This window comes from Olea europaea, unplaced genomic scaffold (genome assembly GCF_002742605.1).
Source record: "Olea europaea var. sylvestris unplaced genomic scaffold, O_europaea_v1 scaffold842, whole genome shotgun sequence".
Lineage (NCBI taxonomy): Eukaryota > Viridiplantae > Streptophyta > Magnoliopsida > Lamiales > Oleaceae > Olea > Olea europaea.
The window spans coordinates 180,459-196,019 of NW_019266865.1; the positions used below are offsets into that span (position 1 = coordinate 180,459).

Here is a 15,561-nt window from a genome sequence, read left to right on the forward strand (position 1 = left end):
GTTATTCTCAGTTTATAGCCTCACGCACATAATTTCCTTTCTGACTTAAGCATCGGAGGGACAACAAGAACATACCTCGTTGCCTTTGTTTCAGGTACCGAAAGATTATGATCGTGCTTTATCAAAATTATCAAGCTCAGGAAATCAACAGGTACTATTTTTGGTAGCATCATTGGTGCCATTTGTGGAAAACGCTACCAAAAGCCATGGTTAACACACGATTAGGTCTTTCTCCAGCAAGCTCATCTGTTTCCAATCCTAATCATCCTAAAGACCAACCGGCTCCTCAAGAAGAGTCGTTAGAAATATCTGCGCCCCATCCAGCAGTTGTCACGGCTAGAGCTGTTGAAGAGCTTCATCAACATGTGGCCACGTTAACTCAGCTACTAAATCAAAGAAATTCGCATCCGTCACCAGTACCAGCAGGACATGATGGGTTTATGAATGATGCTCGAGCTAGAGCACCCAATCCCGCAACTGGCGATGAAGTAGGAACCTCGGGTGTACGTAACGTGGCCTCGGGCTCGAGGTCGGTGACTATGGATTCTGGTGAGATTACCCGGATCATTTAAGAAGGAATTACAGCTGGCCTACTTTAGAATGCTCGGGGGCCAACGGGATTTACCCTGAACACTCCATTTACACCGGAGATATTGTCATATCCCCTGCCTGATAGATTCAAGTATCCTCGTATTAAAGAATATGATGGGACGACTGACCCGATCAATCATCTCAATGTGTATACCAATGTGATGAATTTACAGGTTGCACGGGATTAGGTGATGTGCTAGGCCTTTCCACAAATACTGACTAATGCCGCTAGGGATTGATTCTCAACATTAGAGCCCAATTCTATAGCCACATTCTCAAACTTGGCCGATAAGTTCTCTGCCTATTTTGCAAGTAGCAAGCGCATTAGGAAGACCGCGGCCTCTCTCATGCAACTGCGCCAAGGATCGAATGAAACCCTACGAGGTTTTATGACAAGATTTAACAAGGAAAGACTTCAAATACTCGACCTTCACATTACAGCAGCAGTTTCTACCCTCACCTATGCCATAAGTGTGAGGCCTTCAAAATGTATTTATCAAAGACCCCACCACAGACAGTGATCGAGCTCCTTAACTGAGCTGAAAAGTACATCAATATGGAGGAAACATTGAATCAAATGAGAGCTAGTCATCCTTATGAAAAGGTTGAAAATAAGAGGCAACATGATCCGGTCCCCCAGCATGAGCTTCCTCGGGATAAGCGTAGGAATGAGGCGTCGCCAGCACCTCTCACTCGGTTGAACACCTCTAAGACAAACATCTTGATGGAGATTAAGGATACGAAAGAGTTGAAGTGGCCTTCAAGGATAAAGTCGTCCCCTGACACAAGAGATAGGAGCAAGTATTGCGAATTTCACCGGGATCATGAGCATACCACAGAGGACTGTCATGCTTTATAGCGAGAAATTGAAGCCCTTATCAAAAGAGAATTTTTAAAGAATTACGTCGGTCAAGCTAAACGCCCAAGGACTGATCGTGACAGGCGGTATGACCCAGGGATGGAAAGCAGTGTTCAACCCATCGCTGGGACAATTAATATAATCATTGGAGGCATAGCATCTGGGGGAGACACTAATAATGGGCGGAAGCAATATGCTCGACAGCATGCTCATACTCCGAATGGATTCCACGATAAACACGAGGACATAACTTTTGGAGCAAAGGATATGGAAGGGGTATCATGTCCTCATGACGACGCCTTGGTCATCTCGGCTGTCGTGGCCAACTTTAAGGTAATGATAATTTTGATAGACAACGGAAGTGCAGCAAACATACTCTCTCAAGGAGCTTTCGCAAAGATGGGGATATCCCCCAGTCAACTCAAGGCAGTAACAACTCCACTTCAAGGTTATGGAGGTGGTATCATTGTCCCAAAAGGCATTGTTGACCTTCCACTTACTCTGGGTTCTAACAAAGCACAGGTGATGGAGATAACGCCCTTCCAAGTGGTTAGCACTCCCATGGCTTACTACATTATCCTGGGAAGGCCCCTACTAAACAAGATTCAAGTCATTGTATCCACTTTTCACCTCGCCATGAAGTTTCCAACGAGTCATAGCATTGGAGTAGTTCGAGGAGATCAGACAGCTGCAAGACAGTGCTATGTTACTAGCATCCGAGGAATAAGTACCGACGTTATGCAACTATCAGACTTCTTGAAGAATTGGAGATGGTCGAGCTCGAGCACGAGAAAATAGTGACTATTGGTTAGGATCTCAGCGCCAGTCTCAGGGAAGAAATCATCAGTTGTCTGTCCCGCAACATTGATGTTTTTGCGTGGAAGGTTGAGGATATGCCAGGGATAGACCTTGAGGTCGTAGTCCATAGACTCAACGAAAGTCCAGGGGCCAGACCAGTTAAGCAAAAGAAGAGGTAGTTTACGCCAGAAAGGTGAGAGGTTATTTACGAAGAGGTTGGCAAACTTGTAAGAGCAGGATTCATAAGGGAGGTCCAATACCCTGATTGGCTCGCTAATATTGTTCTTTTGAAGAAAGCTAATGGTAAATGGAGAGTCTGCATTGATTTCACAGATCTCAACAAGGCATGTCCTAAGGACAGTTACCTGCTCCCCAAGATAGATAATTTTGTGGATAGCACATTCGGGAATAAGTTGTATAGCTTCCTAGACGCATTCTCAGGGTATCACCAGATTCTTATAGCTAAAGAGGACCAGGAGAAGACTTTTTTCATGGCTGATTCTGCCATATATTGTTATAGGGTCATGCCGTTTGAGTTGAAGAATGCTGGGGCAACATATCAGAGATTGATCAACAAAATCTTTGCTAATTTGATAGGGAAGAATATTGAGGCTTACGTTGACGACATGGTGGTAAAGAGCAAGAAGATAGAAAGACATGTATCTGATCTCGAGGAAGTGTTCGCCACCCTACGAAAATATAAGATGAAGCTCAACCCAGAGAAGTGTGTATTCGGCGTAGCTTTGGGAAAGTTTCTGGGTTTCATGATCACTCATCGGGGGATTGAGGCCAACCCCGATAAGATTCAGGCTTTGGCAGCAATGGAATCACCAAGGATCAAGAAAGAAGTTCAAAAGTTGACAGGCAGGGTAGCCACCTTAAACAGGTTCATGTCCCGAGCAGCAGACAGGTGCTTTCCCTTCTTCAAAGACCTCAGGGGTAATCATTGCTTTGAATGAAATGAAGAGTGCGAGAAGGCTTTTCAGGAGCTGAAGCAGACATTTCTCTTCCTATCCTCACCAAACCTGAGCCCGGGGATACTTTGTATTTGTACTTAGCCATATCTCAGAATGCAGTGAGTGGTGTCTTAGTGAAAGAGGTTAACAGGGCCCAACAACCATTTATTACGTAAGCAAAGTCCTACTTGACGCAGAAATAAGATACATGTTGGCAGAACAGCTTGCCCTTGCATTGATATTGGCAGTACGAAAGCTTCGACAATATTTTCAGTCACATCCTATTTTAGTGCTCACCAATCAGCCTCTAAAACATGTTCTTTAGAAACTAGATATCTCAGGAAGATTACTGAAGTGGGCAATTGAACTAGGAGAATTTGACATAGAGTTCAAGCCCTGTCCATCTATCAAAGCTCAGGCCTTAGCTGACTTCATTGCAAAACTCACCCAAGGCCTCGGGGGCTAGATTGTAGTTCGAACTCTTCCACAGGCGTGTGGCAAATTTTTGTAGATGGTGCATCAAACTCCTCGGGCTTGGGTGCAGGGGTCATAATCATAAGACCGGACACGCTCATAGACATTCAGTGTGCACTCAGGTTCGAATTTGAGGCGACTAATAATGAAGCAGAGTATGAGGCCGTCATCATAGCCATGGAACTTGCCATCAATTTGGAGCTTGAAAACATCAAAATTTACAGTGATTCCCAATTGGTGGTTGGACAAATTTAAGGGACGTTCGATAGGAAGGACGAGAAGATGAGCTTATACTGCTTGAAAGTGCATGATCTCCAGAGAAAGTTCAAGAGTTGTGAAATTGTGAAAATTACTCGGGCTGAGAATTGTAAAGCCGATGCTTTGTTAGGATTGGTGTTCATGGGGATAGATGGGCTTGATAGGACAGTCCACGTTAGAATTGTAACTGAGCCAAGCATCAATCAGACTGTAGGCATCATGGATATTGATAATGAGCCATCGTGGATGGATCTAATAGTGGACTTCATAAAACATGGCAATCTTCCAAAAGATCCTCGAGCAGCAAGAAGCATCCGGTCCAAAGCTCCAAGGTATTGAATGATTGAAAGGATTTTATTTCGCCGAAGCCTTACACTTCCATACCTCAGATGCCTTAAGCCTTCTGAATCATTCCAGGCCCTAGAAGAAGTTCATGAAGGAATATGTGGGAACCATCAAGGAGCTCGGGCATTAGCCTTCAAGCTCATAAGGTATGGATATTATTGGCCTACCATGAAGAAAGACGCCCAGGAATATGCCAAGAAGTGTGACAAGTGCCAGAGATTCGGCAATATCATCCACTCTCCCACAGAGGACCTCACTAGCATTAGTTGCACGACTCCGTTTGAGTAGTGGGAAATTGACATCTTTGGTCCCTTTCCAATAACTAGGGGGCAATTGAAGTTTGTGGCTGTGGCTGTAGAGTATTTCACTAAGTGGGTAGAGGCTGAGCCTTTAGCAACAATTTCAGAGCCTAAGTTGAGAACTTTCATTTGGAGGTCCATCATATGCAGGTTCGGGATACCCAAAGTCCTCATAACTGATAATGGTAGGCAGTTTGACAATGCACAATTTAAAAACTTTTGTTCCAACCTAGGGATTGATAACCGTTTGACATTGGTTTCCCATCCTCAAAGTAATAGCCTTGCTGAAGTGACCAATCGGATTATATTGTAGGACCTCCGCACAAGGATCGGAGATGCAAGAGGCTCATGGTCTGGTGAGTTACCTTTCATACTTTGGACATATAGAACGTTCCATAAAACTGCTACGGGGGAAACCCCCTTCATGTTGGCTTTCGGTATTGAGGCCACCATCCTTGTTGAAGTCAGGTTGCCCAGCCAAAGAAGACTTGAGCCTGAAGATGCAGGACGCACCACTGAACACCTTGACCTCTTGGAAGAGGTTCGTGATTAGGCAGCTTTAAGAATGGCCTCTTACCAAGATAAAATAGCAAAGTATTTCAATAAAAAAGTGAGGGCACGGAGATTCAGAGCCGGAGACCTTGTGTTAAGAAGGGCCGAAGCAGTAGGTCATGCCCCGGGCAAGCTAGGACTAGTTTGGGAAGGGCCCTTCGAAGTCATACGACAGCTTCAAGGAGGTGCATACAGTTTAAGGGATACATTAGGAAGACCACTTCCATGACCATGGAATGCCGAGAATTTAAAAATATATTACAAGTAACTTGCTCTTCCAGTTTTCAGTAGTCAGGCCTACGTGCCAAGTCTTATTTTTTGGTAGTTAGGCCTGCGTGCCAAGGTTCACATTTTTAGTTGTCAGGCCTGCGTGCCAAGTCTATTTTTAAAGTATAATGAGAATTAAACTACTTATCAAAATGTGATCTCGCTACTAAAAGTCTTGCCCCAAGAAAGCACCTCAAAAGCCTTGCCCCGCGCAAGCAACTCAAAAGCCTTGCCCCGCACGAGCACTCAAAGACTTACCCCACACGAGCACTCAAAGCCTTGCCCCGAGCAAGCACTCAAAGCATTGTCTCGAGCAAGCACTCAAAGCCTTGTCTAGAGCAAGCACCACAAAACCTTGCCCTACGCAACCACTCATGGTAAAAACTCGACCATACCCCATACTCAATTTTAGCTCGAGGATTACTGTAGAGTTAAAGATTTCTGCCTCAAAACTTGATGCTTGAGGCAGAACTCCAGTCCTCAAGTATATCAAAACTCATCGAGGACATCGCATGTGTAATTACTTCTTTTTTACAGATAGTGTGCTCGAGATGTATGAAGTCCTTGAGTATAACCCCCGAGGACGTCGCATGCATAATTACTTCTTCTTACAGATTGTGTGCTTGAGATGTGTGAAGTCCTCGAGTATATCCCCCAAGGACGTAGCATGCGTAACTATTTCTTTTTACAGATAGTGTGCTCGAGATGTGTGAAGTCCTCGAGTATATCCCCCGAGGACATCACGTGTAATTACTTCTTTTTACAGATAGTGTGCTCGAGATGTGTGAAGTCCTCGAGTATATCCCCTGAGGATGTCGCATGCGTAATTACTTCTTTTTACAGATAGCATGCTCAAGATGTGTGAAGTCCTCAAGTATATCCCTCGAGGACGTCGCATGCGTAATTACTTCTGTTTAGTGTGCTCGAGATGTGTAAAAGTCCTCGAGTATATAAAATCCCCGAGGTGCGCAATTACATCTTTTTAGTCCTCCAGTATATCAAAATCCCCGAGGACGTCGCATTCTCAATTACATCATATGCGCAATTATCTTTTAGTGCACGAGATTGGGATGACTAACTGACAGTTCATAACTAAAAGGCAATGTTCATTCAATAACAGTAAAACATTGTACAATCGTCGGACATAATACTTGTTCAAAAATTACAAAACAAGAGATTGGGGGTGGGGCACTATCCAATATGACCAAGGGGAGGGTCGAGGTTGTGGATGTCAATCTACACGTCGTCCTCAAGACCTTCCTCGTCGTCATCCCCGCCTGCTCCTCTGTCCTCCGAACTTGAGAGCTCCATAGTATCAGTGATAGAAGGCACGATCTTCAGATCATCCGGGGTAACGTCGGGTAATTTCAGACGGAGGAAGGCCCGGGCCTCCTTGAGAGCATGGAAGTATGCCCTCGACGGGTATTTGCCCTTAATTTTGTCACAGTTCTCGGAGGTTTTAAACTCCTCCCAGGCCTTCTCCCTAACTTACACAAGTTTGCTCTCAAAATTCTTTGTCTTTTGGGTAAGTTCGAGCCTCGTGTCCTCGACCTCGTCCTTCGCAGCACCGAGGTCATCCCAGGCCTTAGCAGCTTCCTTCTTTGCGTCATCGCGTTCTTTCAGCAAAGCCTCGACCTCTACCTCAAGGTTAAGGATCCTCCTATCCTTTGAAGCCATTGAGGTCTCCACCTTAGCCGCCCTCTTGGCCTCCTCGATTCCTTGGAGGGAGAGTCCTTGAGCTACAGTCAACTTCTGAAAAAGAAAAATTTTAGGTTATTAATCTCGAAGAGGGAACTAAAAGTTGAAGTCAAATGTTCGAGGATTACCTTCATAGTAAGAAGCTCAAGGACCTTCATCCCGTCCTCGAGCTTTACCTCCTCCTTGTATTTGTTAACAAGACTGGGAACAAGGTGGCAATGTTCGAATTCCTCGGTAAGGGAATTCACCAAAGGAACAATGTCCTACTCGAGATCGACTACCTCAGAAGGAGGTCGAGGAGTGACGACTCAAGGAGTAAGAGATCTTTGATTCAGTTGCATCCGGCTTGAGCCTTAAGGTTGTGCTCGAGATGTTTCGCCAGGCCTCCTTACACTTTGCTTAATTGGGGTTCCTCGAGGTCTTTTCTTGCTCTTCTTCTTCGCCGGAAGGTGCCCCTGTGGATGGGCATCAGCTCTTGTGTTGACAAAATTACGGAGGGCTCGAGGATCAAACGACATACCTGCAAGATTACAACACTTTAGAACAAACACAAGATCAAGCCATTTTGCAAAAAATAAGGGAACATCCCTGCCCTCGACGCCTCTAATATCTGCCAGGTCTATAACCTCTTCCCTAATCTCCTTCATCGTCGAGAAAAGGGGGTTGAACGCCACCAGCATCCTCCTATGCTCTTCCAACGCATCTGGATACACCTGGCCCTCACAAAACTTCTCGGGGTCAGGGATCTCCCAATCGGGCCAGAAAGGAAGATCGTTTCGTGTGCTATTACATAAAACCACCCCTCCCTCCACCTTTTTAGAGAACTCGCCATCCTCGGGACCTTAAAACCTCCTATCGTCGAGAGATAACCAAAACAAGTCTACCGAGGATGCTTCTTAAGCTCAAACACCAATTTAAAAAGGTCAACGTTGGGCTCGATAGCTAAGTACCTACAAGCTATAAAAAAAATACAAGAGCATTCTCAGGCATTGGGCACTAACTGCCCCGGGCACATGGAGTGCTCGACTAATAAAGCAATAAAAAAGGGGTGAAGGGGCCACCTATAGCCAGCCTTAAGGTCTCCCTAAATATGACAAACTCTCCTCGTTGAGCTCGAATAATCCTATCCTTAGGGCCGGGGAATCTAACTTCACAAATAGGCATAATACCATATTCCCTAGCCGCGGCAATAGCTGAGTGTTCTTTCAGCCTAAAGGGTTCATCGGGATACTCGAAAATCATATTAACCTGAGCCTCAGGCGTAGCCTCTAGGGAAATAGCCGTCGGTATTATCGACGTTCCTACATCCTCGCTACTACTCAAACTACTGGATAAGTCACAACCCTCACTACTCGACATTACTCAATGAACTTAAGACCTAGCTTTTGGAATAACTTAGAGTCTCGAGCCTTACCTAGAGTTACCCGACGACTTGAGAAGTTCCAAGGTATTTTGATCGAGCACAACCTCGCAGAATTTAGATTTACAGTGGGTAAAAGTAAAAAAAGAAGGTAAGAACAGCAGTATTTATAGGTGAAAATGAAGGGAGGCCAAAGGTCGCCATCTATGGCCGTCGACGAGGACACGTGTCACACATCCAAGCCCAATATCTGCAACGGTCATAACAATGCCGACCTTCATCGTCAGCCAATATTTCTCGATGATGTTACTTGAAGTGAGGTGTTCGTAACTCAGGCGCACCCCATCCCAGAGCTCGGTCTCTAGGAAGAGTGCACGGGGGCCAGTGATGGTACCAACATTGTATACCCGAGGACGTTTTCCTTGAGGATTTTGCCAAATGTCCTCAAGGTACTTTGGTCCTCGAGGAAGCTTCTCGAGGACTTGCTCATACGAATATGAACTCACCCTCTATGGTCCTCGAGGATATGTCCTCGGGGTCATCATTCATTAACAGGTCTTCGAGACGTATGGACACCTAAACACCCATGAACTCTATATCAACTCTTATACCACTAGTCAAACATTTCCATTATGAGTAGGACATTCCTTACCAACCGGACTCCATTGGATAAATACGTCCAGCTGGCACAATCGTATTAGGAGTACACTACCTATCTCTATAAATATAGAACCTTGGGCCATTAATCAGGTACGTTCTCATTATTCTCAGTTTATAGCCTCACGCACATAACTCCCTTTCTGACTTAAGCATTAGAGGGACGGCGAGAACATACCTTGTTGCCTTTGTTTCAGGTATCGAAAGACTACGATCATACTTAATCAAAATCATCAAACTCGAAAAATCAACAGTTACGATTTTTGGTAGCATCAGATGGATTGAACATCTTTACATTTCATTGATCTTACAAAAAATATGTAGTCTTGTAATTACCAACATGGCTGGAAGTTAGTTTGCTAGATTAGTCTTCTTAAGAATATGATCCAACGAGTTCTTTGGAACTATTTCTCCAAGCTTGTGTGTATAGCACATTAGCACATACACAAGATCTCGACTTTTCTTTGAACCATATTTCTGGTCCTATACCAAAATGCCTAGACAATCTCACTGCTATGATCCAAGTTACAATAATATCTTTTCCCTATGAGCGCAAATATATTATGGAATGGAAAAGAAGCAGAGTACAGGAGAACTCTTAGTCTTGAGAGAGAATTAATCTTTCTAGCAATAACTTAGAATGTAAAATTCCCACTGAAATTACAAGTCTAGTAATTCTAGTTGGGTTGAAATCATTCCTTCAAACATTGAACTATTAAGTCTTTAAATTTCTCGATTTATCAAGCAACCACCTTATTGGCGAGATTCCTGTCGATCTTTCTCGATTAGATGGGCCTGGAGCGTTAGATTTGTCGTCTAACAACTTGTCACATAGAATTCCATGGAGCAGTGACCATTTACAAAATTTCAAAACTTCAGCATACGTGGGAAATTTTGGATTTTGCGGTTCTCCACTTACAAAAACATGCTTAGGGCCTCAGGCAATGAAAGCTCTCAAGATTGATAGGAGGACGACCAACTTAACAATGAAGGATAGTACATTAGTATCTCACTTGATTTCATTTTTGAATTTTCGGGAATATGTAGAATTTTACTGCTCAATAGGTCATGTAAGATTTTGTAATTATTAGCAACAGTTAAACAAAAAATACAGACAGTAATGGGATGGAGGTTAACAACATTCTTGAATTACTACTATTATTTAATTGCCAGTTGAACTAGACATATTTATACAATTTGAACTTGAAAATGTTACAACAATTTAAAACATATTATTATGTATATGAGACGAAAGCATTATAAGGTCTTTTATAAATATCCCAAGCTTCCTAGTGATTTTCAAGACAAATATTGTCATTACTCATTCCATGTTGCTAAGAAATATTTCTTGCACGAAACCGATGTAATTTCAAGGGTGATTATTAGCAGGTATTTCAGCAGTTAATGTGAGGAGGATTTTTTTTCACAACGTAGTTGCTCATGCAACTGATATTAGTTATGCCGCAATTTATAAAGCAGGGTATTGCATCTAGGCTTGGGCATTTTAACCAGAACCAAATCTCCCAAACCAAAATCGAAGGTTCTGGTCCGTTCCCAAAAAAATAGATTAGGTACCAGAACTGAGAAGTGAGAACCGAGTAGATTCGGTTCGGTTCTTGGTTCCTGAACCAAAATCGTGGGTACTCGAATGGAATTGATTTTCATAAAAAAAATTATTTATAATTTATTGGCTGGAAAAAAACATATAAAACCTAAAAATCCTAATTTTGGTAGTAATTAGTCTAAAACCTATAACTCTAACCCTAAAAATTAAGATTGGTTCTTACTTTCTTACATCTCACCTTACATCAGATTGTTGCATCTTAGAGGTTATTATATATTAATATTTACAATTTGAGCTTTTTATAAATCAAAAATTTCAAACAGATTGTAATATAAGTAGATGAATCAAAGCGTTCATTCTTTTGTAATTCAAGCTTTTTACTTTCTTGTATTATGTTATTTTTTTAATTTTTTCATAACGCATGACAATTTAATTTGTTATATTCATTGCTTGCGCTGTGTTTTACTTTTTTGTTATCTTGAGTTCGTGGTTCTCTTTTTAAATATTTATTTTTTATTCAAACAAAGCGAGTTCAATATATGGACCGTAATTTTTTGATACTATATTAGCTATGTATTTAATTAGTATTTTTTTTATATCAATTTGTTTTAGAAGTAAAAGAATTCAAGCATTGTCCATAATTAAATTATATGCCTAGTATGTATCTCTTAAAGATCGAATAAGATTTATTAAGAAAAGTAATTTTTTCTCAAATTATAATTTCATTTTTGATTTTTTTTTATTTTCTCCTATTTTCATGACTTTTAGTATACAATATTCTGTTTTTGAAGATTTTTTAACTAGATTTTCTCCATTGCATATATATTTTCGAGTAGCAGCATATTAGATATATGTACCAAAAGTGTCTATGTGAAATATTTATTAAATAAATGTATATAAAAATGTTATGGGTAGAACCGAAATCGAATTGGAACTGATGGTTCGGGTTCGGGTTTGGTTCCAGTATTTACAAAGACCCGAATGGTTTCATCTTCAAAATACCCGAAGCGTATAAGGTTGTTCTGGTATATGCTTCGGGTATTGAAATACCTGGACCGACCCACCAGATGCCCTTGCATCTTTCATTAAACACTTGATGCAACAGGATAATACTTAACTCCCGCAACTCGCCAGGCATTGTGCATTTGGCGCGCACTTCTTAAGCTGAGGATAATGAGTCATTCCGTCCATGCTCAAGGCCCCGTCCCCATCCCCACCCAGCCCACTAACTTATCCATGATATTCACTATTCTGATATACCATTAACCACTGCTACTACCTATTAGTATTTATATATACTAACCATTGCATTTTCGTTTAGAAACATCTCATCCCTCATATGGCTGACATGGTTACTATGGATGTTGCACGTATAAATGTCCAAAGAAAACATTGCGTGCCAAAATGACAATAATGTTAGAAGCTAAGTTGCTCAGAAATGGAAATTAAAAAAGAAAAATGTTGAATAATCCTGTTGAGAAATAAAATGGATTGAGATAATATATATGACAAGATATAAAGTATATGATTGCAAACAAGCAATAAGATAAAAGACAAAGAATTAATTGAAAGAGAAATATAATATTTTATTCAATTGACTAATATGGAGAAAATAAATGTCATACCTATGCTTACACGATTATTCTATATTTCAATAGTACAAAACATGAAAAAAGAGTTGAGTATTTATAGTGTTGCATTCCAAGCTGTAATAAACCATAAAGATGGAAACAAAATTAAAAAAAAAATGATGTGGAATAAAGGAAATAATATTTTCTCAATAAAAGCGCGTGAAATAAATGAAACAATATTTTTCCAAAAAATTAAACCTAATTTGGGTAAAAAAAATCCAACGATCTTCACAATGACACAAATCTCAATGCAATGATCGAAACTTTAAAATTTCTCTACCTAGAAAAACAAATTCAACTGCAATAAAAATTTGAACGTTTCGACAGGAATCAATACAAATATACTCCTCCTCTTCCACTATACCCAACACAGATACATGAACCCAAACATTGGGTTCCCTAAAATTCATAAAGAATTAAAAATTACCAAATAGTGTCAAAGCACACCTTGTAACATAATCAATTCACAATGCTTTTATAAACAGTCACTAACTAGTTTTAATACATTCAAAAACGCTAAAAACATGTGCAACTGAATCAGAATCCACGTACCTAATTTCAATGGGTCTATTCTTAGCAGTACAATTGATGAAACCACAAGTAATGGTGGCAAAGTGAAATTACCCATATCCTTCTTGACACAATTTTGGCTGAGTATCTGTTGTGTATGTATTTCCTTCCAATTTATAGAATATTTACATAGGTTATAAAAGGTAAGAAAATAAAGAACGTAATTTCCTAATTCTATACAAGGAAACATGAATCATAATCACGCTTCTCTAATACCCCCCCCCCTCAAATTGATGCCGGAGAGTCCACAAGCATCAATTTGCTGATGAGAAAATTATGGCAAAGATGAGTCATAGACTTGGTAAAGATATCTGCAATCTGTAGATTGGTGGAAACATGAGGACGAGAAATGATCTTGGAGTCATAGGCGTCTCAGATGTAATGATAGTCTACTTCAATATGTTTGGTCCGTTCATGATACACAGGATTTGTCACAATCTGAATAGTGCTAGTTTTGTCACTATAGAGAGGTGTAGGCTGTGCTTGGAAACAGCAAGTTCAGTAACAAGACCACGTAGCCACACAACTTCAGAACATGTAGCGGACATAGCTCGGTATTCAGCTTCAGTGGAGGACTTAGAAACACAATTTTGTTTCTTACATTTCCAATAAATAAGAGCACTTCCAAGAAAGATACACCACCCAGTAGTAGAACGACGAGAATCAGGATAACCAGCCCAGTCAGCATCACTGTAAGCTTTGAGTTCAAAAGGCATCCCTCGAGGGAAGAACAAACCACGATGAGAAGTCCCAATAAGATAGTGAATAATACGGCGAATAGCTACAAAATGAAGGTGGCAAGGGGTGTCCATAAACTTGCTGACAGTATGAACCGCGAAGGAAATATTTGGACGTGTGATAGTGAGGTAGATAAGACTACCTACCAACTTTCGATATAAAGTGGGGTTTGGAAGAACATCCCCTTCATCCTTTCGATATTTAACATTAATCTCCAACGGAGTATCAACAGAAGATGAATCACATAAATCACCCAATCGAATCAAATCCTGAATATATTTATGTTGATTCAAGAAAATACCGTGTTGTGTAGTATGAACCTCTAAACCAACAAAGTAAGTAAGATGGCCAAGATCTTCCATATGAAAAACCGAGTGAAGATGCTGTTGAAGCCTCTAAATAAAGAAGGAATTAGATCCAGAGATAACAATATTGTCCACATATACTAACAAGAAAACAATGCCAGTGGTTCCTTTATGAAGAAACAGAGATGCATCATATTGACTCTGAGTAAAGGAAAAATCCAATAGAGTGCAACAAAATTTGTCAAACCATGCTCGAGGGGCCTGCTTAAGGCCATACAAAGAACGTTTTAGCTTATAAACGGAATCTGCTGAGAGAAGAGGCATACCGGATGAAAGTTTTATGTAAATGTCTTCCTTAAGATCTCCATGTAAAAATACATTTTTTTACGTCCATTTGATGTAGAGACTAAGACTGGGAAGCAACAAGTGATAACATGAGGCGAACTGTGGTAATCTTAGACACAGGTGCCAATGTCTCATCATAGTCAATTCTATACTCCTGACAATTTCCCAAAGTAACCAACCGAGCCTTATAGCGCTCAAGTGAACCATCGGATCGAAGTTTGATTGAATATACCCATTTACTTCCAATGGGTTTTACATTGGGAGGACGTGATACAACATCCCAAGTTTCGTTAGCCTCAAGAGCCTCAAGTTCTGCATTCATCATCAGTTTCCAACACTCATGTTCCATGGCCTGTCTATAGGAGAAAGGGATAGAAATTGAGTTAAGGGTAGTATACATAGAGCTATGAGAGGGAAAACCATACCTATCGGGGGGTCGAGAAATATGAAAAGTACGACGTAGAGTGATAGAAGGCGAAAGATCATCTGTGAAGGATTCGATGTTGTGGGTGGAGACCAGGAGGCCTTGAAGAGATAGTCACTTGAGTGAGGGGCTTTGTTAAAATATGCCTGCGAGTGTAAACGAGACCTGGCTCATATCGAGAAATATCTATAGGAAAGTCAGGTAAAACAGAGAACACATGGGGGGCAATGATTTCTAAAGTGATGAAAGATTAATTTTCAAAGAAAACAACATTACGAGAAATCCTAATACGGTGTATCGTAGGACCATAACAGACAAACCCTTTTTGAGTGCCACTATAACCCAAAAAACGCACTTGATAGATTGAGGTGTGAGTTTTGCTCTTTCATTAGAAGGTAAATGAACAAAACAAAAACCAAAAGGACGGAGATGAGAATATGTCGGATGACGACCAAAGAGCTTATAAAACGGAGAAACATTGTCAAGGGTGGGAGAAGGTAATCGATTTATGAGGTGAATAGCAGTAAACAATACTTCACACCAAAATCAAGAAGGAACATATGACTCAATCAGAAGAGCTCTAACCATATCAAGGAGGTGACGATTCTTGCGTTCTGCCATCCCGTTTTGTTGAGGGGTGGAAGGACAAGATCGTTGAGACATAATACCGTTTGTCTGTAAAAAGGATTGAATAGCATTAGACATATACTCACCGCCCGAATCAGACTACAAGATCTTAATCGAGGAGGAAATTTGATTGTCAATGAGAGCAAGAAAAGCTTGGAAGACAGTGAAGACCTCACTTTTTGTATGGATAAAAAAAAACCCAGGTAAAACGACTGTAGTCATCGATAAAGGTAACAAAGTACT

The 15,561-nt window shown here is 41.0% G+C and overlaps 1 protein-coding gene across 1 annotated transcript; it reads right to left on the reverse strand.

Annotated features, from left to right (window-relative positions):
- Positions 1 to 13,104: 13,104 nt before the first annotated feature.
- Positions 13,105 to 14,246, reverse strand: LOC111391836 (uncharacterized mitochondrial protein AtMg00810-like). The gene is made up of 3 exons (XM_023017110.1): positions 14,064 to 14,246; positions 13,341 to 14,012; positions 13,105 to 13,197 (listed from the first exon to the last, which is right to left on the reverse strand). The coding sequence occupies exons 1-3, from the start codon at positions 14,244 to 14,246 to the stop codon at positions 13,105 to 13,107; spliced, it is 948 nt and encodes a 315-aa protein (XP_022872878.1).
- Positions 14,247 to 15,561: the final 1,315 nt, after the last annotated feature.